General features: G+C 43.2%; 1 protein-coding gene across 1 annotated transcript in view; it reads left to right on the top strand.

Moving 5' to 3' along the window:
• The window catches only part of LOC121270043 (A disintegrin and metalloproteinase with thrombospondin motifs 7), a 168,518-nt gene extending 149,465 nt beyond the window's left edge, over nucleotides 1-19,053 (top strand). Inside the window, exon 24 of the mRNA XM_041175365.1 lies at nucleotides 17,404-19,053. Within this exon, the coding sequence (XP_041031299.1) occupies nucleotides 17,404-17,561 (158 nt within the window). The 3' untranslated portion in view covers nucleotides 17,562-19,053. The remainder of the gene's footprint in view (nucleotides 1-17,403) is intronic.
• Nucleotides 19,054-26,536: the final 7,483 nt, after the last annotated feature.

Here is a 26,536-nt window from a genome sequence, read left to right as displayed (position 1 = left end):
GATTGAGGAAAGTTGTATAATTAATTCTAAGAAAATTGTTGCTGAAAATAATGTGTGGCGTAAATATAGAGCAATGAATGTGATCTTGCTTGAAGCATTCATTAGAACATAAGAACGTAATAATTAGGAGCAGGAGTAGGCCATTCAGCCCCTCGAACATGCTCCATCTTTCAATAAGATCATGGCTGATCTGATTGTAGCCTTAACTCCGCATGCATGCCAGCCCTCCATATCCCCTGAATCCCTTACAGAACATAAATCTGTATATTCAATGACCAGCCTCCATTGCTTCCTGGGGTAGAGAATTCCAAAGAATAAAGACCCTCCAAGAGAAGAAACTTCACTTAATTCGCCAACATAAATGGACAGATTTCTGTTTCAGCCGTGGTCGAAAGATAGGCTTGTGCTGCAGGGTTGTAACTGAGCCTTAAATAAGGGTGTCCTGGGTGATGCTACTTCATTCCAACTGTCCTTTAATGGTCCCCTGGCCTGCTCCTGGTGCCAGCACTCTGCAAGCACGATGTTATCTGAAGTGGAATGAGATAAACAAGGCAGTTTCCCTCCAGGAAGAATCCTGCATAAAGATAGACAGTTCATTAGCAGATGCTAAAGCCCCCAACGCACTGATTTTATCCATGTATTCATTTACAGCCTTGAAACGATAAGGATGAATGAGCCTTTGAGCCATTAGTTATCCGTGACATTTACCTCTTTAGTTCAAAGAAACAGTTCCCTCTTTTGTTGTCCTTACTGAAGCTAATTATCAGAAACTGTATCTACACAGCGGTAACTACTGTATTGTTCCTAGTAGACAGCTCCCAGCATTTTCAGTAAAGCTTTAATGGGCAAGAAAGTTACCCAAAGTGGCATTTGGCCACTGCCATGGCCCAGGTGCTGTGTAATTTTAGACGATTCAGTAACTTAATTGACAGTTAAAGTGTTTTCTGTGGCAAACAAGCCATGTAATAAATCAAACAATCTACCAAAAGGAGCTACAGCTGAAATGTATCCTCATCATCTGTGGCTTCATTCTTTTTATTGATAAAGTTGCATTTTCTTTTCTTGCACGTTACCATAGTTGAGTCCTTGGGCAGGAATCAGATCGAAGAGCACAATTCTTCTGAGATTTTTGATGTTTTCTGGTGTCTCAGCTCATCTGCTGCTGAAACCCTCATCATTGCCTTTGTTACCTCCAAACTCAACTACTCCAGTGTGGCCAGTATTCCACCTTCACCCTCCATAAAACTGAGCTCATCCAATCCCGTTCACCCATTACCCCTGTGCTCACTGGCCTAAACTAGCTCCCGGTCCACCAACCCTTTGATTTTTAAATTCTCCTCCTCATTTTCAGATCTCTCCATGGTCTCGCCCCTCCCTATCTCGATAATCTCCTCCAATCATACAACCCTCCGAGATATGGACACTTCTCTAATTCTGGCCTCATATGCATCCCCTGTTTTTAATAACTCCACAGGTGGTGGCTGTGCCATCAAGTTCCTGAGCACTAAGCTCTGGAATTCCCTCTTTTAACCCCTCAGCCTCACTACCTAGTTGTCCTCCTTTAAGGTGATCCTTAAAACCTACCTCTTTGACCGAGCTTTTGACCATCAGTCTCCACATATCTTTATGCAGCTCACTGTTAAATGTTTGTAACGCTTCTATGAAGCATCTTGGGACATTTTACTGCGTTAAACATGCTATATAAATGCAAGTTGGTGTTTGAATCACAGATTCCCAGAAGGATGGAAGGTGCGAGATAATGAAATGCCTCATTGGTGATGAGATTAAACATTGAAATCTAAAGTTTTAAAAGCAGTGTCATACCTCAAAGGCCTGTGCATGTGATTTGATTTAATTTGGATCAGTTTGAATCTGAAATGATAATGCACAGATATAGTCAGCTGCTGTATTCATCCAACAAGATGACTCAATAGTGTAATATCTGAATGTTTTGATGTTGTGAGGCTTGGCTAACCATTGAACAATACAGCACTCAATCAGATTGCGACCTGGATGCTGTTTATAACATGATTGGTCGGTTTTTGAGAAATGGTCAAGGGCTTGTTTGTCAGAACGAATCTTCAAATGTTCTATGTGTCAACATATGTTTCTCTTCAGAGTGAATAGAGTACAAGGAAACACATAACTTGAAAAGGCCATTTGGCCCTCGAGCCAGCTCCATCCCCAGGTCATGGGATTAAGTTTAAACTAACCCACCTGTTAGAAACTGATGGGATTGGATCAGGAGCCTGTTTTACACCTTGAATTACACGGAATATACAGCATAGAAACAGGCCATTCAGCCCAACCAGTCCATGTCAGTATTTATTCTCCATTGGCTCATCCTCCCATCCTTCTTCCTCTCACTCTATCAGCATAACCCTCTATTCCCTTCTCTCTCATATCTTTATATAGCCTCCCCTTAAATACATCTGTACTATTCACCTCAACCACTCCATGTGGTAGAAAGTTCCTTATTTTTACCCAGTTCGGGGGAAAAAAGTTTCATTTGAATTCCCAATTGGATTTCTTGGGGCCTCTGGATTTGCTGTTCCCCAAAAGTGGAAACATTCTCTCTCAAGGTCTCAATTTTAACTTTGAGTAAGTGAATAGGCTTAATTACAATCTCGTCATCTGTTCTATCAAAACTTTCCATAATTTTAAAGATTTCTATTAGGATACCCTTCTGCCTTCTCTCTTCAAGAGAGTAGAGATCCAAGCTGTTCATTCTTTCCTGACATTCTAGTTACATATTTGCAAATCTTTTTTGCACCCTGTCCATTGATCCTTTATCTTTTTATATTATTGGGACATCAAGGCCAGTAGTCTAGTCAATAAAATTGGCCAAGGGTATAAAATGGGAGCCAATTTAATCCCATCAATAGTCTAATGATCCTCTTTTACATGTACAATTCCCCTTCTTGTGAACTCTATCCCACCCATTTGATCTTCTGAATGAAAGGTTTGTATATATTCTCTCTGATTCACAAAGATGAGTCAACAAAACTCCACAGATTGTTGACCTATCGAAGATTATCTTCCCCCCACATGCCTTTCTGATACACAAGACTATTGTGTCCATGAAGTATTCTGATCATCTCTGTCTATTCACATCGCCATAATCTCCAGCCCTCTTCCCAATCAAAGATCTATCCAATTGACGCTAACATCCTGGTTGATTGCACGCTCCAGTGATGCTGCTACTTCCTGTTGCTAGCAGCGTTCTGTTGCCCTGGTAACATAGGGATGTGGTCCTTTTATTTATCAATGGAAAAGGTAAAGGTCACTCACAGAGACTTTTGACACATCTGCAGGGAGTTCAAATGCTTCAGATTACACCGCTATACATGGGATTAACAAGCACCAGTCAATAGGTAAACCGCCAGGCAAATGACTTAAAATGGTAGGAGTGGATTAAAAACCTGTGAGAAATAGGTGGTGAGTGTGTCCTGACAGGGTTTAAAGATCCAAAAACTCCCGTGCAAAACATTATTGGGCGGAGGGAAGAAAGTGAAAACCTGCAATTGTGAAGTGAAAAACATCTGAACTCCAGCTAGTGTTTTCATGAGATGATGGTGGTGTGAGGAACTAATTGCCTTTGATGTCTGAGTCCGTGTAAGTAAATCCGAATTAAATCCATTGCTGACCATGTGAGTGGGCAGGGTGCCTTTTGGAACAAGAATGGAGATAAGAGTCTTCGAGATTCTGTGAGAACAGGGATCACATTGTGTCATCTGAAGCCTTAGAAACAAGTAGAGCTCACTCTGGTAAATTGGAGACAGAGGGTTGGTGGGGGGAAGGGAAGTGGAATATTTTAAATTGCCTTTAGTTTTGAGTAACTGAGTTGGAAGCTGTATGGTGGAAGGAAAGTTGGGGAGCAGCCAATGCAAGTTATTAGAAAACAGCTTTAGTTTTAGTTTTAGCTTTCTTAGTTTATTGTTTGACTGCTGTGACCTTTCCAACACAGATGACATTGTTTATTTATGGTAATCAGCAGGAGGAGAGAAAGCAAAAAAAGGCAGGCCTTGTATTCTGAAACCATGTCTGCCAGCATCAACGGCTCCTGAAAACCTTGCCTTTTATCAGGAGATGATTGACCCACATTGTGTGCAAGAATCTGACTCATGTACATTGGCAACACGTTTCATCCACTGATGCTTGAAATTCTAACGATGGCCTTTGCGACTCAACCAATGCTTTCTATTAGCCGGCAAACCCCCTCCTCTACCCTCACCCTCACCACCCCCCAACCCCCACCCTCCGAGACCCCTCTGCTCTCCCCCACCCAGACTCCCACTGGAGCTGCCAATTTCTCCGGGAGTGCCCTGGAGTCACCAATGACTAAAGATTAACCTGAGCCGCTGTGTGAGCAAAAAAACCTGGGAGAAAAATCATAGCGACATTAAAATAAAATTACACAGGGTTTTGTCAGTTTCTTTTCAAAGTTTCGTTTATGATAAAAAAAATACTGGGGATGATGCGATAAAAGGCTCTTTGAGTGGCTGAGGCAGTTGGAAGCAGGAGGTCATGTGATGAAATCACTAGGAATAGGTCCAGTGGTAACCTCCCCCTTTATTACTGTATCCGCTCCTCTCTGCTGGAATGATTGAGTTTTTACAGAAAGAGAAACACTGAAAACAAAGTGAGATAATTTACCCCCAAATGCAAGTATGAAACCACTGGTGTGGCAGCAAAATCATATTGTTTTATTCTTATGGAGATACTGTGGTTGAGACTGCACTGGGAATAGTGGAAAATCATCGAGATTCACAGCACAGAAAGAGGCCACTCAATCGTTATGACTGCACTAGCTCTGCTTTTTAAACTAATTTTATGGGATGGGGCTGGCTAGGCAGGTTTATTACCCATCCCTAATTGCCCTTGAGAAGGTGGTGGTGAGTTTCCTTCTTGAACCGTTGCAGTCCATGTGGTGTAGGTACACCCACAGTGCTGTAAGGGAGGGAGTTCCAGGGTTTTGACCCAGCGACAGTGAAGGAACGGCGATATATTTCCAAGTCAGGATGGTGAGTGACTTGGAGGGGAGCTTGCAGGTGGTGGTGTTCCCATGTATCTGCTGCCTTTATCCTTATGGATGTTAGAGGTCATGTATTTGGAAGTTACTGTCGAAGGAGCCTTGGTGAGTTGCTGCAGTGCATCTTGTAGATGGTACACACTGCTGCCACTGTGTGCCAATAGTGGAGGGAGTGAATGTTTAAGGTGGTGGATGAGGTGCCAATCAAGCAGACCGATTTGTCCTCGATGGTGTCAAGTTTCTTGTGTGTTGTTGGTACTGCACAATCCCAGGCAAGGGGAGAGAATTTCATTATACTCCTGACTTATGCCTTGTAGATGGTAGACAGGCTTTGGGGAATTAGGAGGTAGGTTACTCTGCACAATTCCCAGTTCTGACCTGCTCTTGTAACCACAGTATTTAAGTGGCTGGTCTAGTTCTGTTTCTGGTCAATGATAACCACCAGGATGTTTTTGGTGGGGAAATTCAGCAATAGTAATGCTGTTGAATGTCAAGGGGAGGTGGTTAGATTCCCTCTTGTTGGAGATGATCATTGCCTGGCACTTGTTTGGCATGAATGTTACTTGCCACTTATCAGCTCAAATCTGAATATTACCAGGTCTTGCTGCATGTTGACACAGACTGCTTCAGTATCTGAGGAGTCACGAATGGCGTTGAACATTGTGCAATCATCAGCGAACATCCCCACTTCTAACCTTACAATGGAAGCAAGTTCATTGATGAAGCAGCTGAAACTGGTTGGGCCTAGGACACTACCCTGAGGAACTCCTGCAGTGATGTCCTGGGATTATGATGATTGACCTCCAACAAACACAACCATTTTCCCTTGTGCTAGGTATGATTCCAACCAGCGGAGAGTTTTCCCCCTGATTCCCATTGACTCCAGTTTTGCTTGGGCTCCTTGATGCCACACTCAGTCAATGCTGCCTTGATGTCAAGGGCAGTCACTCTCACCTCACTTCTTGAGTTCAGCTCCTTTGTCCATGTTGGGACCAAGGCTGTAATGAGGTCAGGAGCTGAATGGCCCTGGCAGAACCCAAACTGAGCATCAGTGATTAGATTATTGCTGAGCAAGTGCCGTTTGATAGTATTGTCAACGACCCCTTCCATCACTTTACTGATGACCAAGAGTAGACTGATGGGGTGGTAATTCGCCTAGTTGGATTTGTCCTGCTTTTTGTGGACAGGACATACCTGGGCAATTTTCCACATAGCCGGCATGACAGTGTTGTAGCTGTACTAGCCAAGCGCTAGGGGCACAGCAAGTTCTGGAGCATAAGTCTTTAGTACTATTGCTGGAATGATATCAGTGCCCATGGCGTTTGCCATATCCAGTGCCTTAAGTCATTTCTTGATATCACATGGAGTGAATCAAATTGGCTGAAGGCTGGCATCTGTGATGCTGGGGATCTCCAGAGGGGGCCAAGATGTATCATCCATTCGACACTTCTGGCTGCAGATTGTTGCAAATGCTTCAGCCTTGTCTTTAGCACTGACATACTGGGCTCCCCCATCATTGGGCAATGGGATACTTGTGGAGCCTCCTCCTCCAGTAGGTTGTTTAATTGTCCACCATCATTCACAACTTGATGTGGCAGGACTGCAGAGCTTAGACTTGATCTGTTGGTTGTAGGATCACTTAGCTCCGTCTATTGCATGCTTATGCTGTTTGGCATGCAAGTAGCCCTGAATTTTGGCTTCACCAGGTTGACATCTCATTTTTAGGTATTCCTGGTGCTGCTCCTGACATGCCCTCCTGCACTCTTCATTGAACCAGAGTTGATCCACTGGCTTGATGGTAATGGTAGAGTGGGGGATATGCCGGGCCATGAGGTGGTTGTGTACATTTGTGCTCCTGCTGATGGCCCACAGCGTCCCATGGTTGCCTAGTTTTGAGTTGCTAGATCTGTTCAAAATCTATCCCTTTTAGCATGGGGGGTAGTGCCACACAACACAATGGAGAGTTTCCTCAATGTGAATCCACGACTTTGTCCCCACAAGGACTGTGTGGTGGTCACTCCTACCAACACTTGTCATGGACAGATGCATCTACAACAGGTAGATTGGTGAGGATGAGTTCAAGTTATGTTTTTCCCTCTTGTTGGTTCCCTCACCACCTGCCGCAGACCCAGTCTAGTAGCTATGTCCTTTGGGACTTGACCAACTCAGTTGTTAGTGGTGCTACTGAGCCACTCTTGGTGATGGACATTGAAGTCCCCACCCAGAGTATATTCTGTGCCCTTGCCACCCTCAGTGCTTCTTCCAAGAAGTGTTCAACATGGAGGAGCACTGATTCATCAGCTGAGAGAGGGCAGTACGCAGTAATCAGCAGGAGGTTCCTTGCCCATGTTTGACCTGATGCAATGAGACTTAATGGGATCCGGAGCTGATGTTGAGGACTCTCAGGGCACCACCTCTGCTGGGTCTGTCCTGCCGGTAGGACAGGACATACCCAGGGATGGTGATGGTAGTGTCGGGTACATTGTTTGATTCCATAAGTATGACTAAGTCTGGCTGTTGCTTGACTAGTCTGTGGGACAGCTGTCCAAAATTTGGCAAAAATCCCCAGGTGCCAGTAAGGAGGACTTTGCAGGGTCGACCGGGCTGGGTGTGCCATTGTCTTTTCTGGTGCCTAGGTCGATGCCAGATGGTCTGTCCAGTTTCATTCCCTTTTTTAGATTTTGTAGCTGTTTGATACAACTGAGTGACTTGCTGGGCCATTTAAGGGGGCAGTTAAGAGTCAACCACATCGCTGTGGGTGTGGAGTCACATGTAGGCCAGACCAGTTAAGAACTGCAGATTTCCTTCGGCAAAGGACATTAGTGAACCAGATGGGTTTCTACAACAATCGACAATGGTTTTGTGGTCACCATTAGAGTAGCTTTTAATTCCAGATTTATTAATTTAATATTAATTTTTTATTAATTTAGTTCAAATTCCACCATTTGAAACACTGACCCCCAGAGCATTAGCCTAGGACTCTGAATTTCCAGCCCAGTGACATTACCACTACACCGCTGCCTTCCCCCATTGTTAGAGCAATCGAGCACTAAACCCACTGCTATTCCCCTCTTTCCAATACTCTTCTTACTCTTATCCAATTTTCCCTTAACATCAATGGCTTTTCCCTCAACCCTTTACTCAACCCCAACCTGCCCTTTCCCCCTCCGAGATCATTTGTCTTCGTCCTGTCTCAGTTCCTCTGTTGCTGAACCCCTCATTCATGCCTTTGTTACCTCTAGACCTGACAATTCAAGCATGCTGCAGCCTCACCTCCCACATTCTACTGTCTGTAAGCTTGGGGTCATCCAAAACTCTGCTGCCTGTGTCTTAACTTGCAGCAAAACCCATTCCCGTATCATCCTGCGCTTGTTGACCTACATTGGCTCCCGGTCAAGCAACGTCTTGCTTTTAAAATTTTCATCCTTGTTTCCAAATTCCTCCATGGCCTCCCCTATCCCTATCTCTGTAATCTTTTCCAACCCCACAAACCCCTGGGATGTATGCGCTCCTCTAATTCTGATCTCTTGTGCATTCCCAATTCTAGTCACTCCACCATTGGCGGCCATGTCTTCAGCTGCCTGGGCCCCGAGCTCTAGAATCCTCTCCCTTAACCTCTCCATCTCTCTACCTCGCTTTCCTCATTGAAGACACTTCTTAAAACCTACCTCTTTGACCAAGCTTTTGGTCTTCTGACAAAATATTTCCTTGGTGCCTCGATGTTAAGCTGTTTTATATCAGATACTGAAGCAGTCCATGTCCAAATACAGCAAGACCTGGCCAATATCCAGGCTTGGGCTGACAAATGGCAAGTAACATTCACTTCACACAAGTGCCAGGCACTGACCATCTCCATCAAGAGAAAGTCTAACCATCGCCCCATGACGTTCAATGGCATTACCCCACTATCAACATCCTGGGGGTTACTATTGACCAGAAACTAAATTGGGCCAGCCATATAAATACTGTATCTACAAGAGCAGGTCAGAGACTAGGAATCCTGCATTCAGTAACTCACCTCCTGACTCCCCAAAGCCTGTCCACCACCTACAATGCACAGATCAGGAGTCTAATGGAATACTCCCCACTTGCCTGGATGAGTGCAGCTCCCACAACACTGAAGAAGCTTGACACCCTCCAGGACAAAGCAGCCCGCTTGTTTGGCACCCCATCCACAAATATTCACTCCCTCCACCACCGATGCACAGCAGCAGTAGTGTGTACCATCTACAAGATGCACTGCAGGAATTCACCAAATTTTAGACAGCACTTCCCAAACCAACAACCACTACCATCTAGAAGGACAAGGGCAGCAAATAGATGGAAACACCACCACCTGGAAGTTCGTCTCCAAGTCACTTACCATCCTGACTTGGAAATATATCGCTGTTCCTTCACTGATGCTGGGTCAAAATCCTGGAACTCCCTTCCTAATAGCACTGTGGGTATACCTACACCACATGGATGCAGCAGCTCAAGAAGGCAGCTCACCACCACCTCAAGGACAATGAGGGATGGGCAATAAATGCTGGTCCAGCCAGCAAAGCCCACATCCTGTGAATGAATTTTAAAAATGTTGCTGTGAAGTGCCTTGGGACATTTCAGTCCATTAAAGGTGCTATATAAATATAAGTTGTTGTTATAGTAAAGAGATCCAGGAGCTGAGCATAAACTTCAAGAGATGCAGTTCCAAGTCACCGTAAGCACCAGGGTGGGTCATTTAGGATATCCCTTACCCAGATAAGCAGATCTCCTGTGCGCTACCCACCCACGTAGACAGGACTGGCTGGAATTCATTCCTTGTTAACATCACACCGTTCAACCCAACAGAAATAAGCCCAAATACTAAGTCCCGTTTGGTTCACTAAACTGGTCTCTCTGGCAAGAGTTTAGTATCCCAGTCATCCTGCGATTTTATTTTCCTTGCAGGAGCAGGAGGAGGAGGAGGAGTGCCCCACAACATTGGGCCTCCCCTCCCCTGGCTTCACCAAAACTTCATTCCCCCGCCCTGCTCTCCACAACCTTACCCATCAAGCTTCCTTTTGGCGCCAGCTTTGGATCCCTCGTTCCAGATTCCTTCTCCACAACACTAGAACACACTGGTGTTCTAGTTTCTATTCACAGTGAAGTTTACACATGGTACCCCTACAAAGTCCAGTATATATACTTTAAGGGCCACCTTCTTGATAAAGTGATTGTTATAAAATTGAGTAGTTTGATAGCCCCCTTCAGAGGTCATTGAAAAGGATATATTGTTGAATTTTGATGAAAAATAGTGGCAGGAGATTTATATGGGGCACAAAGACCAGTTGGGCTGAATGTTCCTGTGTTGTAAATAATTTATAATCCTTTGTAATTGCAACGGGATTAGGAACTCTGGGTTCCATGACCAGTGTATCGTAATAATATGGGCCTGATTTGAACCCATTCAAAACCCAACCACTTGGACGTTTGGGCCCTATGTGTCAATATTCATGGCTACATTCTCATTCCTTTCGACACCACTTGCTAAGTCTTGGCAGCCTCATTCCCTGTGTCACAATTCGAGGAATGTTTATAGTTATTCCAAAAGTGAGGAAGGGAAAATAACAAAAGACCCTACGGCTTTTTATGTTTAAGAAGAATGCCTGCACGGAGAGGGCAAGAAAAACCATGAAGCCGGCGAAGCCCTTTCTTCTCTTGTGGAATTTATTTTGAGTGGCAGAAGGCAAGTTGGATAAAATGGGCCCTCCTCCTTCCCATTGCCCTGGTGACAGTACAAAACAAACTGCTGTGCTTGCTGCAGACTCACTGCGTGTTCATATCATTGAAGCTGTCAGGGAGGTTTTTTAAGCTTAGAGATCCGGAGAAGAATTCCACTTACCCTGCCATGAGCTGCTGATAGATTCCCCTGTGGAGTTCCTTCAGTCAGAAAACTGAGGATGAAAATTACACAAGCATCGCTTGGCTCCCCATTCCCCCCAACCCCCAACCGCCCCCAAACCCCCTGACTCCCAAGAAGCTTTCAAAGCAGAAAACAGTCTTACTTCCATTCTGAATTGTTAAATCAGACTGGGATCTGTTAATGCAATCACACACCGGCAGCACAAGCCAAGGCTGGAGTGCACACTTAAAAGTGTGCAGCAAGGGACAGAAATATGAGTAAATCATTTCTTATTTTCCATTTCTTTTCCAGCAGTGCCCACTTCTTTTGGGGTACCCACCAGCTCTCCAACAATGTCTGAACCAACCCCCGTTCTTATTGTCTTGAGCTTAGACGCTTGGGGCAGGATTTTGCGTTTTGGGTCAGGACACTGAATTTTAAGTCTAATGGGGATCCCAGTTCCGCATTGTGTAAAGAAACAGTCACCTGGCAGTGATTTTCCCTGAACTGGCCAGTTAGTGGCCAGAGGGCACACTTGCCATCCAATTAGGGACAGCGGGCGGGCTCTCAAAGCTGGAGGGCCAGTAGGAGGCCCACCAGCAGAGAAAGAGCTTCAGCCTGCTGTTGCAGGTAAGAGAGAGAGAGAGCATCTCCAGCTTGAGGCACCCTCCCAGCACTTAAAAAAAATTTAGCAGTAAAATATGGCCACAGCTGTCGGACCGACATTGTGGAAGAGAAGCCCCTCCACAGGGCAGCGTCTGTAGGTGGGGGAGGGCCTCAGAGTCTGCCTGGAGTTCTCCACCCCCAGTGTGCCACATGGAAGCTGCCTTCACACAGATGCCGTGCTCCTAACATCATCGGGGTCCGCAGACTGACTGGAAAATTCCAGTTGGCTTCTGATCCATGACCTTAACAGGCTTTTTAATTAGCTTCATAAGCTACCTGCCACTTGCAGGTTGTAGCCATTCCACCCTCAATCCAGCCTCTAGCAAAATGGCTCGGGATCGTGGCGAAAATCCTGCCCTTGGTCCCAGTGAGCCATCCAACTATGAAAGCCATCAACTGAGTTTTCATCCAAACCTGTTTATGGCCGTTTCCAGTGAGGGTTACGGGTAAGCGGTCAGGAAGGGAAACCCTTCCCCAAACCACATCTACCCCACCCACAGTGTTTGCATATTCAGAAATTGTTTTGCATAATTGCTATGACCTGGGATGAGGTTAAGTAAATGTGGGGGAGGCACATCCATTCTGATGAGCTATCCCTTCTCTTTATCTGTGTGCACTGTTGAGGGATTGAGCTTGTGTAAACCAAACTGTCTATTGTGGTAATAGGAGAAACATCTGGACCCCCCATATGGCCATTTTCACATTAACTACTTCATATAGTGTAGAGAAATCCATGGAGTCAAATTCCACTGGAGACCTTGAGGTCCCTTGTGAGAATACAAGGACAACAAATTAATACTTAGAGGCTATGCAGATTTATGACCTTTTGCCTCCATGTAAAGGTCATTGTGGTTCAGTCGCTGAAGTGAAAGCTTTTGGCTTTGGTTAACTCTAGACATTCTTCCAAGGTCACCACCCTCCTTTACAGATGATCTCAGATGGGAATGTAAAAGAGAGGAAGTTTTGCTACATCTGCGCAAATCCCTGGTTAGACCACATCTGGAGTTCTTTGTGCCGTTCTGGGCACCCTACCTTAGAAAGGATTTATTGACCTTTGAATGGCACAGGACAAATTCACCAGAAGAGTTCCAGGGCACGAAGGGTTAAATTACAAGGAGATATTACGTAAACCAGGTTTGTATTCCCAGAATGTAGAAGGTTAAGGAGTGATGTGATTGAAGATTTTAGAATTTTGAAATAAATTGATCGGTTAGTAGGAGAGAATCTTTCTCCGCTGGTGGAGGAGCCTAAAACAGGGGGACATGACCTTAAAATCAGAACCCGGCCGTTCAGGAGAGAAGTTAGGGAACACTTGGTCAGACAAAGGGGTGACAAAATTGTGGAACTCTCTCCCACAAAAGCAAGAGATCGTGGAGGCCAATTCATAATTTTAACTCTGAGGTTGATAGATTTTTGTGAGAGGAGGGTATTAAAGGATGTGAACCAAGATGGTGGATGGAGTCAGGATACAGGTCAGCCACTTTCTTTTATTCATTCATGGGGGATGTGAGCCTTGCTGACAAGCATTTATTACCCATCTGTATTTGCCCTTGAAGAGGTGATGGTGTGAGCACTCTTCCTCAACTGCTGTAGTCCACGCGGTGCAGGTACACCCGCCCAAAGTGCTGTTTGGGAGAGAATGCCAGGATTTTGAGTCAGCCATGATCTCATTAGATCACAGAACAGTCTCGAGGGTCTCATTGGCCTCCTCCTGTTCCTCTGTTTCTATCTGCGGAAGTAAATAGGCCTGCGAGGTTAAACTTGGGGAAACTATCCCTCGTGAGCAGTACGTTGTGTAGATTATTTGACAGATTAAATGTTTCATCTGGTTTAATGGTGGTAGGCATGACAGACTGGCCAAAGAGGAACCTGTCGCGGTATAAACAACAGTAAGTTGCATTGATACAAGCCTTCAACATGGTAAAACACCCAAGGTGCTTCAGAGGCGTGTTATAAAACCAAAATCACCATCGAGCCTGGAGATATTAGGGACAGGTGGTCAAAAGCTTGGTCAAGCTTTAATTAGCAGACATGGGGTTGGATAGGAAAGTGGAGTTGAGGTAAACGTTCAGCCATGATTTTATTGAATGATGGAGCCAGCTCGGGAGGCCAAGAGGCCTATTTCTGCTATTACTAATGGTTTTAATGCCCTTCAGATGCGTCAAGATAACTGTAGCTGCACGAAATGTGTTGTCTATCAATCTGCCTTTCTGTGGATGTCAGGTAAAGGTAGAATCAAGCTCCCCTCCCCCACACCTTGGAATAACCCACCAGTCTTCACTGTCTGGACCAACACATAACGTATGGACAATGGGGCACAGCAGAAAGGAATGGCTAAAACCAGATCCCAGCATGAATCGGGAAGGGAGAGAAGATTGAAGAGTTGCAGGGTGTAACAGAGGGATCTAAATGGTATCTGGGCTCATTCAGATTAAGAACAGTGGCCACTGCTCTTTAACAAGCAGCTCCCATTATACCCCAGTGTCCAGGCATGTTAACATCAGCACTCACTCCAATTCCTGCAGTTAAGCAGAAACAGTGTCGGTCAATAAAACAGCAGGGGACACTGTTCCGATTTAGCGACAGCTGAACCTTGACTTGATTTGCTAGTTCACCATTCCTTCCTCTAAGCAACTTACGTGCCAAGGCCCAGTCAGTAATTCCCATTGCAATTCTCAGTCATCAAAAATTAGCTGTGCCGTGAGATTTGGCCTTTGTGTGAATGAGAAGTATCAAGTTCTACATCATATAAAATCTATTGCCCTATTCTAACCAGCAATGTACCTGCTCCTCCCTGATACTTCCTGCTACTCTGCTTCTATCTTACAGCTGATAGCCTTTCAGCTAGGGTTATCAATAAAAAGAATTGTTTAAATGCTAAGCTCGCCTTTTTTTATAGTTTGTTTGCAAAGATTATCTATGATATCAGTCCTGTTTTTCTGTTAAGATTATTTCTCGCAAATTTCCCCCTTCCACCTTCCCTGACCCTTGTTGGGAAAATTTCAAGACTGCAATTGTTTTTTAAAATTCATTCACGAGATGTGGGCTTCGCTGGCTGGGCCAGCATTTATTGCCCATCCCTAGTTGCCCTTGAGAATGTGGTGGTGAACCACCTTCTTGAAACACTGCAGTCCATGTGGTGTAGGTACACCCACAGTGCTGTTAGGGAGGAAGCTCCAGGATTTTCACCCAGTGACAGTGAAGGAACAACAATATGCTTCCATGTCAAGATAGGGTGACTTGGAGGGGAATTTCCAGTTGGTGGTGTTCCCATGCATCTGCTACCCTTGTTCTTCAAGATGGTAGAGGTCATGAGTTTGGAAGATGCTGTTGAAGGAGCCTCGGTGAGTTCCTGCATTGCATCTTGTAGATGGTACACACTGCTGCCACTGTGCGTCGGTGGTGGAGGGAGTGAGTGTTTAAGGTGGTGGATGGGGTGTCACTCAAAATCCTGGATGGTGTTGATCTTCTTCAGTGTTGTTGAAGCCACACTCATCCAGCAAGAGGAGAGTATTCCATCACACTCTTGACTTGTGCCTTGTAGATGGTGAACTTACTTTGGGGATTCAATAGCTGAGTTCCCCACCTCAGAATTCCCAGCTTCTAACTGTAGTAGCCACAGTATTTATGGAGCTGGTCTAGTTAACTTGCTGGTCAATGGTGACTCTAAGGATGTTGATATTGAGGATTCAATGATTGGATGTCGGGGAGGGTGGGGGTTTGTGGGTGGTGGTGCAGTGGTTAAACTTTCTCTTGGGTATTGTCTGACACTTGTGCCACACAAATGTTACTTGCCACTTATCAGCCCAAGCCTGAATGTTGTACAGTTCTTGCTACATATGGCCGCAGACTGCTTCAGTATCTGAGGAGTTGTGAATGGAACTGAGCATTTTACAATCATCAGCGAACATCCTAACCTCTGACCTAATGATGGAGGGGCGCAGCTGAAGATAGTTGGACCTACAGCACTGCCCTGAGGAAATCTCAACATGTTCCCTGAAATTCTCTCCACAATTACAGAAATCCTTTCTTTAATGCCTGAAATTCTCCCCTAATCCCTGAAACTCCCTTCCTAATTCTTGAAACTCTTCCTAATCCTTGAAGCACTTTGCGATGTTTGTGTGTTAATGGTTCTACGTAAATCAAAATTGTTATTTTAGTTCTTTGTTGTATAAAAGGAGTAAGAGAAGGTCTGAAAACAGACAGTGGTTCTCCTAAGGGCTTTAGGAGCAGCTAAATTGACTAAGTATCAGCACATTGTTGAAGAGGGTGTTTTGAGGTCTGGCTGTCCACTAAGACTCCAAACTCTTAATTCTCTGATTGTGATTACTTTAAAAAAAGATCCAGTTCTATTTCGGATGAAGTTAGTGGATAAATTGGCTGCTGTTTTTTCTTCACCATGATAATGACTCTATCTCTGTCGTCTGCTATAGAAAGAAAAGAAAAATGAAAAAGCCACGTTATATCAGAAAGCATCATATCAGGTGAAAAGTCTTCAGATGAAAAAAACTCTGCAGCCATTGAAATTGAGCGTCAAATTAGCTAATTTTCGTAAAAAGCGTTTATAGCAACAAAACAACTCCCATCGTATTGTTACGGAAACACAATTTGGAGGCGGCACCTATTTCGGCCCGATAATGAGGTGGTATTTTTAAATAATTGACAGCCCCAGTTCTACGGTCAAAGCTCATTGTGCATGAAGGGTGAAAAGAAGAAGAGCAGAGACTTAAATAAATCAAGAAATAACAATTAGGTGAAACCTAGAAGCGTTTGGAAGATTTCTGTGTAATCTTGTTATATGACCTTGGATAGGCAGGTAAATATATTTCAGAAGTAGGTACAGCTGGTTGTTTAAGGGAATTACCTTGTATCGGCGATAATAAGAGAGTTTAATCAATACAAGTAACTGGCCAGCTCCATCAGCCTTCTTTGTAAATGCCAGTGCCGGTTTCTGGTGTCCTGGCCAATATTTATTCCTCAACAAACACCACTAAAACCGGTTATTGGGCCAGTATCATGAATATTGGGCCAGTCTCTTAACTTGAAGGAGCTTGCTGTGCGCAAGCAGGTTGCTGTGTATTCTAGATTACAAATAGTGACTAACTTCAAAAAATACTTAATTGGCTGTGAAGCCCTTTGGGATGTCAACTTAGAACTTGGGAGCAGGTGTAGGCCGTTCAACCCTGCGAGCCTGCTCCTGTCCTCAGGTTGTAAAAGGCACTACAGAAATGCAAGTCTTTTTTTTTCTCCAGTGTGGTGCTGGAATATTATAGAATCTTACAGCATAAAAGGAGGCCATTCCGCCCATCACACAAATCACTGAATAAGCAAAAATTCTCCTCATCTCCCCCTCTGACTCTGTTGCCATTTATTTTTTTATCTCTTTGTCCTCTGGTTATTGACCTTCCTACAAATGGAAATAGTTTATCCTTATGCACACCATCAAAAACTCTTCATGTGGCCCATTAGTTTTCATGATGCAGTCTGATTAGCTCGGTTGGCTAGATGGCTAGTTGACAGAATGATGCCAACAACACAGGTTCAATCACCATCCGACTGTGCAGTTCATGGAGGCCTTGCCCCATGGTTGATGGGGAGTGGTACCCTTCAAGCTATATAACCACTTGTCTCTCTCTAATGGAAAAATGGTCACTTATGGACTATTTCTAATTACTTCATTCTGATGACACATGTTGGCCACTTAGATGGGCCACTGACTGGTGGGCATCACCCATGAATTTGTAAATTAGGGGAAAGAGAGACAGAGATTGAGAGAAAAAGAATGAAAGCTGATTACTTCACACTAACTAATGTATTTGTATATATCTTTCCTAACCTTTAGGTTATGTCTGTGAGCGAGATCGGCTGACGTTCACCTTCTGTCAGACGCTTAGGCTCTTGGGCCGGTGCTATCTTCAAACCGTGCGGGCACAGTGCTGTCAAACATGTCGACCACATGGAGTACGAGACCGTGGCAATGAACGCGTGTCAAGGAGATGAGAAACTAACACTGATGCCACAAAAATAAGACTTCAGAAAAATAATAATGCAAGAAAATAAAAGGATTACAGGGACTGAAAGGCACAAAAGCAATTCAGGAAAAAGATTTGTTAGAAGTCACTGAAGTGTGGACATTTTGTTATAAAAAACGTATGTATAAAAGAAAGAGTCTTTCTTTCAGTATTCTTGTTTATGCAACCATATTGACAGGATAGCAATCCAAACTTGATTGAAACCAAAATAAGACTTTACAATATTGGGATTGCTCGACAAGGTCTGAGGCCTAGCGGTTGCTATAGTTACACACCGTCCTTTCAAGTGGTGCTCCTAATCTTCAAGAATAACACCTCTCCCGTTTTAACACAACCACGTGTCTCCCAAAAGTGGTTTGAGAAGTGCCATTTTTGTGAGTTTTGTTCATTGTAAAAGGCACGTTTAACGGCACATATAACTTGAAGGGCCAAGAAGGCAGGAGTAAAGATGCCACGTGGTGCTGCTGTGTCCGACCAGCATCCTTTAACCTTTCCCGGGTGTTGCTGGGCAGCACAGAACTTTTACATACTTGAATGTTTTTTAATCCTATTTTATTTTCGACTTTCAAAAGCCAAGATTAGGTGAGAGATTATGTGTCGTTCTGATTGATGTACAACAAGCTGGAGTTATGGTGCTAATAATCCTTAAAAAAAAAGTTGTTTTTTTTTGTAAGGGGCTGTCTAACAATACAGTGCACACAAGCCTGTGCTTTTCTTTCTACTGAATAATATGTGTATGTATGTAGCAATGGTAATATTCAGTGAAAAAAATTGCAGAGTGGGTCATGTGGAACAACAATCGATGGCATTTATATCTCCACTAAATACTTTCCAACAGAACAGTACAAAATGGAAGTTTTCTCTAAATATTATGTCAGATTACCACCTCATCTCTCAGTTTGAGTCTCTCTGTGTTGCAATCTTCCATGTTTGAAATTGCCACTGTCTGAGCTTGCCTCTCTTGTGCTTTTCCGACATATTAAACTTGACATCTGACACTGTCTGCCTCCTCCCCTGTGCCTCATTGTGTGACAGGGATCACAGCACAAAGTAATCAGAGTTAAGATATTGTAGCCCTATTCTCCAACACAAACTCCTTCAGATTGCAGCTTCCTCCCTCCAAAAGTATGAGATGTGTACTTGTATTTTGTGTTACAAGTTTTGGCCCTTCATCTGGCTCACACACACACAGACACACACACGCACAGACATACTCACACAGACGTACACATACAAATACTAACTCAGGTTTCAGCTATTGTGCATAATCCGCTCAGTTTTGTACCCCAGTGAGGGTTATGTGTTGTCCTATGAATAACACACTCCCTAGCTCTTTGGCTTTTTGATCCTTGAACAGTCTGACTCACACAAAAACCCATTGTGTTTAAGTCTCCACCAAGCTCCACCCCACCCCCACTAGGGCTATCTGTCCCTCGCTCATCCTGCTTTCTACCCTTAATGTCCCCATTAGCACATTTCTTAGCTAATATCACCACCGTCAACACCCCTTTGTCCTTTTGTCTATGACATCTTTTGGCCATCTCCACCTATCACTGGCCCTCTATCCAGCTCTACCTGTCCCATCCCCCCCTTAAACCAGCTTATATTTCACCTCCTTTCTATTTTTCCTCAGTTCTGATAAGTCATTCGGACTTGAATATTAACTGTATTCCTCTCCGCAGATGCTGTCAGACCTGCTGAGTTTTTCCAGGTATTTTTGTTTTTGTTTTGGATTTCCAGCATCTGCAGTTTTTTGCTTTTATTTCCATAGATGGTGTCTGCCTGTGAAAGACTGTATGCTCACTTCCCATATGTGCACAACCTACTTTTTCTAAGTTCCGACAGCTCAGGTTCACTTTAGCAGCTCAAAGGCTCAGGCTTCCCAAGTGTGTGCAGGGGCACAGTGGAGATTTAACCAGCTGAAACTGCATAGCTGACTTCTCAGACCACTGGTAAACTGCCCACTGCTCAGAAAAAAGCAAAATACTGTAGGTGCTGGAAATTTGAAATAAAAACAGAAAATGCTGGAAAAACTCGGCAGGTCTGGCAGTATCTGTGGAGAGAGAAACAGAGTTAAGGTTTCAAGTCCATGTGACTCTTCTGCTAGTACTGCAAGCAGAACCTACTCATTCTTTTTGTAATGTTATCTAGAGTGACAACAATCATGCTCCCAGATCTTGTTCCGTGTGGCACACAATCACAAGTCTTTGTGAGACTCCTAGCAGGAGATGTGCTGTCACGGTATGTCACACTTGTCAGTCTTGCACCATTTTCACATCCACTGTAACTCGTTTTCAATTGCTCTGACGTCCGTCATCCCACTACGGCTAGGTCAACCCCTTTTCTGCTGCCCTCTGCTTTGCCATCTCAAAGAGATCACTGTAGCTTTTCAGCTCAGATCAAATGGCCAAAATAGTGACATTTTCCTTTCTGCATGTCACTTTTTAAGAGTTCTTTTTGCTCCTGCAATTTCAATTACACCTCTTTATTTGTCTCTTATGGCCTGTGTATGGAATTTTTAGCATATGTCTTAGCATCCACATTTCAAAGGCCTTGATTTTCTTCCACAGATCTTTATTTATTGGTTTCTGAGGCAGACAGTAAAGTGGATAGAATGTAGCATCTTAATGAGTTTTTTCCTTGTTACAGGCTTGAGTTTTCCTGTTGTTAACACATCTTTCATCTTCACAAAATTATTTCTGGCTATCTCTAATCTACTTCTAACTTCAGCATCACATCTGCCATCCTTTTATTTATCATTTGTCCTAAATAGACAAACTTACCTAATTGTTCCCAAGTGACACTGTCCACTTCAATCTTCACTCTTGTTTCTTCTAATGTATTCCTTCTAGCTAAAATTGTTTCTGTCTTTTTGATGTTCATGCTCCATCCATATTCTAAACTTCTAGATTTTACTTGATCTACAATATTTTGTAGGCCCTCTCCTGGTTCTTCAAATAGTGCTGTGTCATCAGCGTACTGCAAGTTTGTTATGTTCTTGCCTCCAAATTTTACCCCTGAAAGTACATCTAATTCTCCAAATATTTGTTCTGTGTACAGACAGAACACAGTCTTGTCGTGTTCCTCTCTTCACTTGAAACATGTCTGATTGTCCATCTTCTATCCTGATGTTCACTATTTGGTCCCAATATAGACTCTGGATAAATCTCGCATCTTTACTGTCAATGTCACATTTCAGCAACATGTCTGTTAGCTTTTGGTAATAAACATGATTGAATGCTTTTTCATTGTCTATGAAGCATATGTAAATGTTTTTGTTTATTTCTAGATATTTATCGAAGATTATTCTTAAGTTAAATATTCTCTCTCTCATTCCTACTCAAGGCCTCCATCCAGACCATGTTTCACCAATTTCTGCTTCAAATGTGTGATTATTTCTTTCAATTATGATTTTCAAAATCAGTTTAATCAGGTGACTCATTAAGCTTGTAGTTCAAAACTGATTGCTCTCTATTGCTTTCGGTTTCTTTGGTATCTTAACAAATAATGAATGTCTCAAGTCACTTGGAATGTATCCTTTGATATATATATGATCACAAATTTCTGTTATCACTTCTAATTCTCTTTCTCCAAGGGCTTTTAGATGTTCTGTTGTTACTTCATCCATGCCCAGAATGTTTCCTGTACTCTTCAGTTTCAAAGCATTGTTTACTTCAGGTATAATGTTTGGTCCTTCATTTGCCTCAATATTTTGACTTTGGCTGAATTCAAATGCTGCATTATTGCTTCTAAGAATCTCTGCAATACCAAATAGTATCTCTGAAAAGGAAACAGCTCAGTAGCTGCATGTCTCATGACTGAAAGGAGTTTGAAACCTACCATTCATTATAAATGATGTTAATGGAATGTATCACTCTATACAAGAGATGGAATAACTCAAACTACACTGAAGGGGACAGCTTTTAGCCTGGACGAGCTGGGAATATTTTCTAGTGTATGAAACACTGTTGAGACAAAATTTATAATTCTCCTGGTCAATGACAGAACTAGAATCCCAAGCAGCTGTTAGTCTCTATGAGGTGATTTCACACTCCCAATAGGAAACATCGCATCAGTAATCATGTCCAAATACCACTCATGTTCTATTAAATCACAGTATTAACGCAAGGAAGAGACACACAGACAGATTAAATGATGAGACATTGCCAAGCATGTTGCAAAATCTGTAGCTGTAATTAAAATAGACTTTTTTCCTGCACCTCACTCGATCCTTTCACCTGCGGTACCTGGTTTCAAAATCAACTGTGATTCTCTATCTCTCACTCTCGCCCTCATTCTGGCTGTATCTGTCTTTGGGTGTCTTTCTCACTCTTTCATTGTTGTTTCTCTCTTCATCTCTGCCTCTCTCTCTGCTGCACATCTCCTGGGTGAGATGAATTTGGAAACAGAGCCAACCAGATTTATGGGGAGCAAGCCAAATATGCAGAACTTCCCCAAAGTGAGCCAGAGAGGTCACAAGTAAGACCTGTGTGCAAAGTCAGAGTGTTCCTGCGAGGTTTGTGTTTAAGACATGATGTGTGAGAAGAGGAAACTTTCCTGACCTATGCTGTATCAGATCTGGAAATGTTTGATGCTGACACTGAATGCAAAATAAAATGGATCAAAGTTCTTTCACCAGCACTGATACCCTCATGAGAACAAACATGAACCCCTACCATCCCCAGAATGAATACATAACCCCTCCCTCTGTTGCTACCATTAGTATTTCACTTGAGTGCGCTGTAGGAAAAAACAATCATCTTTGGGTTACTGTGTCATTCTTAAGGAAATTCAGACTTGATTGTATAATTTAAATGTTAGACCCTGCTAAAAGGTTCAACGTCCAGGCAATTTTTATATGTTTATGGTACTTTTATTAAACCTGTATTTATCAAACGCTTTGGTCATTATCTTATTCAGATGATCTCAGGATTTTATAAAAGGATTTTCTTTATATTCTGGTTTGTCCTTCTCAGAAAATCTCAGAATTGTTACAGCACAGAAGGAGGCCATTCGGCCCATCATGTCTCTGCTAGCTCGCTGTAGGGGCGATCTATCCAATGCCACTTGCCTGCCTTCTCCCCATAACCCTGAACATTCTTCCTTTCTGGATAACAATCCAATTAAATGTCTCAACTGAACCTGCCTCCACCACACTCGGGCAGCGCTTTCCAGATCCTAACCACATGCTGAGTCAAAATGTTTTTCCTCATGTCGCCATTGCTTCTTTTGCCAAGTGCCTTAAATCTGTGCCCTCATGTTCTCAATCCTTCCACCAATGAGAACAGTTTTTCCCTATCCACTCTGTTCAGACCCCTTATGATTTTGAATACCTCTATGAAATCTCCTCTCAACCTTCTCCAAGAAAAACAATCCCAACTTCTCCAATCTACCTATGAAACTATCATCGATTGTCATAAAAAACCATGTGGTTTACTAATATCCCTTTCGGGAAGGAAATCTGCCACCTTTACCTGCATCTGGCCTACATGTGACTCCAGAACCACAGTAATGTGATTGACCCTTAACTGCCCTCTGAAATGGCCTAGCAAGCCACTCAGTTCAACAATTAGGCATAGGCAACAAATGTCGGTCTTGCAAGTGATGCCCACATTCCAGGAAAGAATAATAATAAACCCCCATAGCTGCTGAACACTGTGGAGCCAAGACAGGTAGAAGAAGTTAAAGGCCAGCATGGTCTAATTGAATGGCGGAGCAGGTTCGATGGGCTGAATAGTTAATTCCTGTTCCTATTCCCATGCAGCTTTTATTCTCCGTTCATCCTGAAAACTTGAACTTTCCCTGTCAGACTCATTTGATCTGAAAACCATCCAGGATTATGTCTGGAATCTCCAGGAATTGAAGAGTAGTCTCCTGCACGCTGCAATGAGCAACTCAGATGGGAAAAAAAATTATTTTCATTTTCTTTCTTATTGAAGATTGAAAATAAAAGTCTGTCGGACCATCAAAAATCATCCAATCAGATAACCCAAGAGTCTTTTCAATCAGGTGTGGGAAGGTGGGGTATCATGAGGATTGACAGGTCAGGTGACCAACGCTGGGAGAGTGGGGGTGAAGCAATTGGAGTCACAAGGAATGTGTCCAACCAGGTATGGCAACACGATTGAGGCTCCCAACCATTATTCACCAATGAGTTGCCTGTACTCATTGGAACCCAAGGCAGCACTGCATCAGACTATCTCTAGCTGAGTACCTTATTCAACAGTTGTCCCCTATAATGAGAAATTTCTTAGTTAACACAGTAAAGCATCCCAGCGTGTTTCTGCAATTAAAAAACAAAACTTGTCACTGAGCCACATGAAGAGATATCAGGCCAGGTGATCAAAAGCTGGGTCAAAGAGGTGGGTTTTAAGGAGCATCTTAAAAGGGGGTGAGAGAGAGGCAGAGAAGTTTACAGAGAGAATACTAAAGCTTAGGGCCCAGACAGCTGAAGACAGGGCTGCCAGTGGTCAAATGATGGAAATTGAGGGTGGGCAAGAGGCCAGAATTGGAGATCTCAGAGAGTTATAGGGCTGGAGGGATTGCCAGTGAGGAAGGGCGGGGAGGCGATGGAGGGATTTGAAAACTCAAAATTCAAGGTGTTGCTGGACTGGGAGCCAATGTAAGTCACCAAGTGCAAAATCTACTGTAGTATCCAGGGAGAGTTTGTATTGTAATATCTTTGTACATCCACTTCTGGAAAACTGATCATGTCATCAGAGAGCGACAGCCCTTAAGAGACCAATTTTAAATGTGTTTCTCTTTGTAACCTATCAGCTGGCCATGGCAATGCAATGCTCTACCCCATTTCACCTCTTTTCCTCTCTGAGCAGCCTCGACGGAAGCAGCAAGGCGACTTCCCAAGAAGCTTCCAACCAGATCTGGCAGCACATCGAGTGATGTTTCCAACAAAACCTGGAGATTGTTTAAAAGCGTTCAAAAAACAATTTAAGTAAATAGGAATATAAATAAATAGGTACAATTAAAGTCCTCCTATCGCAACCAACTCTGCCATCAAGGAAGTAAAAGAATAATGAAAAATGCAACAACTTTTAAAAATATATTTTAAAAGAAATGGAAGTCATAATTCATTTTGCAGAAATCTTAAAGCTCAAAGCGCAGCTGTCTATAAAACCCGGATTGTATCATCATGGCTGTCTAGACATGAGAACAGTCTTAAATTGTTCTGGGCGAGACACTTTTAACTGGTGCAGATGGTCAGTTGAGCTGACTGGAAATAAGATTAGCAAGTGAGAAGCCACATATGTAGGTGTGTTTGAGTGTGCCTTTCTGTGTCGTGTGTGTGTATCTGTCTGTGTACACCAACGTGTGTGTGGAGTAGTCACAGTATTGTAATGTATTTATGGTGTGATGGTCTCCATTATGAGCAATTTATATCTGGGAGTGTATACGTATAAACATTTGTGAAACTGGGTCACTATTCTGAGGTTTGTAAGTGGTGTAGACACATATTCAGCTGATTATGTGTGTAGTGTGTGTTACGTGAGTATGCATGTGAGTGTGTGAGTTTTGTGTTCTTGAGTGTGAGTCAACTCAAGTTTGGAAAAGTTCCTCTGTGGTCTAACCAGGGACCATTTCCCTGTAGCTAGACTGTTTAATTATTAAGAAGGGGGATGCAGGGCTGGCCTATTAGTTCCCGGAATTTGAAATCTCATTCTTGTTTTCAAATCCCTCTCTGGCTGCGCCCCCACTATCTGTGTAACCTCCTCCAGCCCTACAAACCCTCAAGATCTCTGCACTCTCAACTGCCCCAAACCCCTTTAAAATCCTTCCTTAATCACTGCACACAAGAGAAGGACTCTGACAATAAAGCAGCCAGTTGACACTGCCCAGTTCTGAATGGATTTCCAATTATCTAAAGCAGTGACAGGGGATTGGTTAATTGGTGCTTTGTAAAATCAAAGGGGATGTTTAGGCTTAACTGTGAGTGAAAGGATGATACAAAAAGCCCATCCATTTACCTCACCTCATAATTAAAGACCTTACATTGCCTCTGTGCTCCCAACCCAAACAGTAGCCTCAGTCTTTTCCCTTAGTTTCCACCAATTAAGGCATACGCATAAAGTGTTCTTTGTTATAACTGGACTAAATAGTTACTGAAATAAAAAAATAAATATGGGTAAACTCTTGCTATACCCGGAACGTTTATTGTTTCTTCTCTTGTGGTATATCTTAGCTCCCCCTCCCCCTTCAGTTTTTGATATCCTTTCATTATTAGCTATAACTCTGTGTTTTTCCATCTCTTGCCAACATTGACCCCTGATGCATCCTCCATATTGTCCATATGAGCAACCCAACTACAGACCCCAACCAGCCTTCCTGTCAGCAGATCTTACTCTTGGTTTACAATCACGATTGAATCTATGATGGAAGTTAACACTAGGAATTGGAACAATTCTTGCTGGTGTCCTGGTCGATATTTATCCCAAAACGAACAAAAGCAGACTATCTGATCATTATCACATTGCTGTTTGTGGGATCTTGCTGTGTGCAAATTGGCTGCTGTGTCTCCTGCATTATAACAGTGACAGCACTTCAAAAATATACTTTGTTGGCTATAAAGTGCTTTGGGATGCTCTGAGATTGTGGAAGGCGCTACAGAAATGAAAGTCCCTTCTTTCACCTTTTGTAATGTGGTTCCTTAAACTGAGGACATGTCACAGACCCAATCTTGCCCCTGGCCTCAATCATGTTAATCACCAGCAATTATCATACAAAGTTATCACACAAAGGCCTGACCACAAAATGAGAAGACAGACTCAGTGTTATCCCAGAGGTTAAAGGCCATAGACAGAACATACGTATATCGTATAAAGGGAGTATCATTTTACCATGAAGTCACATTTAGCTCAAGATGTTGAAGGTCTTCATCACCTCGTCAGTTATCACAGAATAAGTTGTCATGCTCTGTTGTCAATCTAT

This window comes from Carcharodon carcharias, chromosome 26 (genome assembly GCF_017639515.1).
Source record: "Carcharodon carcharias isolate sCarCar2 chromosome 26, sCarCar2.pri, whole genome shotgun sequence".
NCBI lineage: Eukaryota > Metazoa > Chordata > Chondrichthyes > Lamniformes > Lamnidae > Carcharodon > Carcharodon carcharias.
The sequence above is the reverse complement of the archived record's forward strand: the minus strand, read 5'-3'. Positions and strand labels throughout refer to the sequence as shown.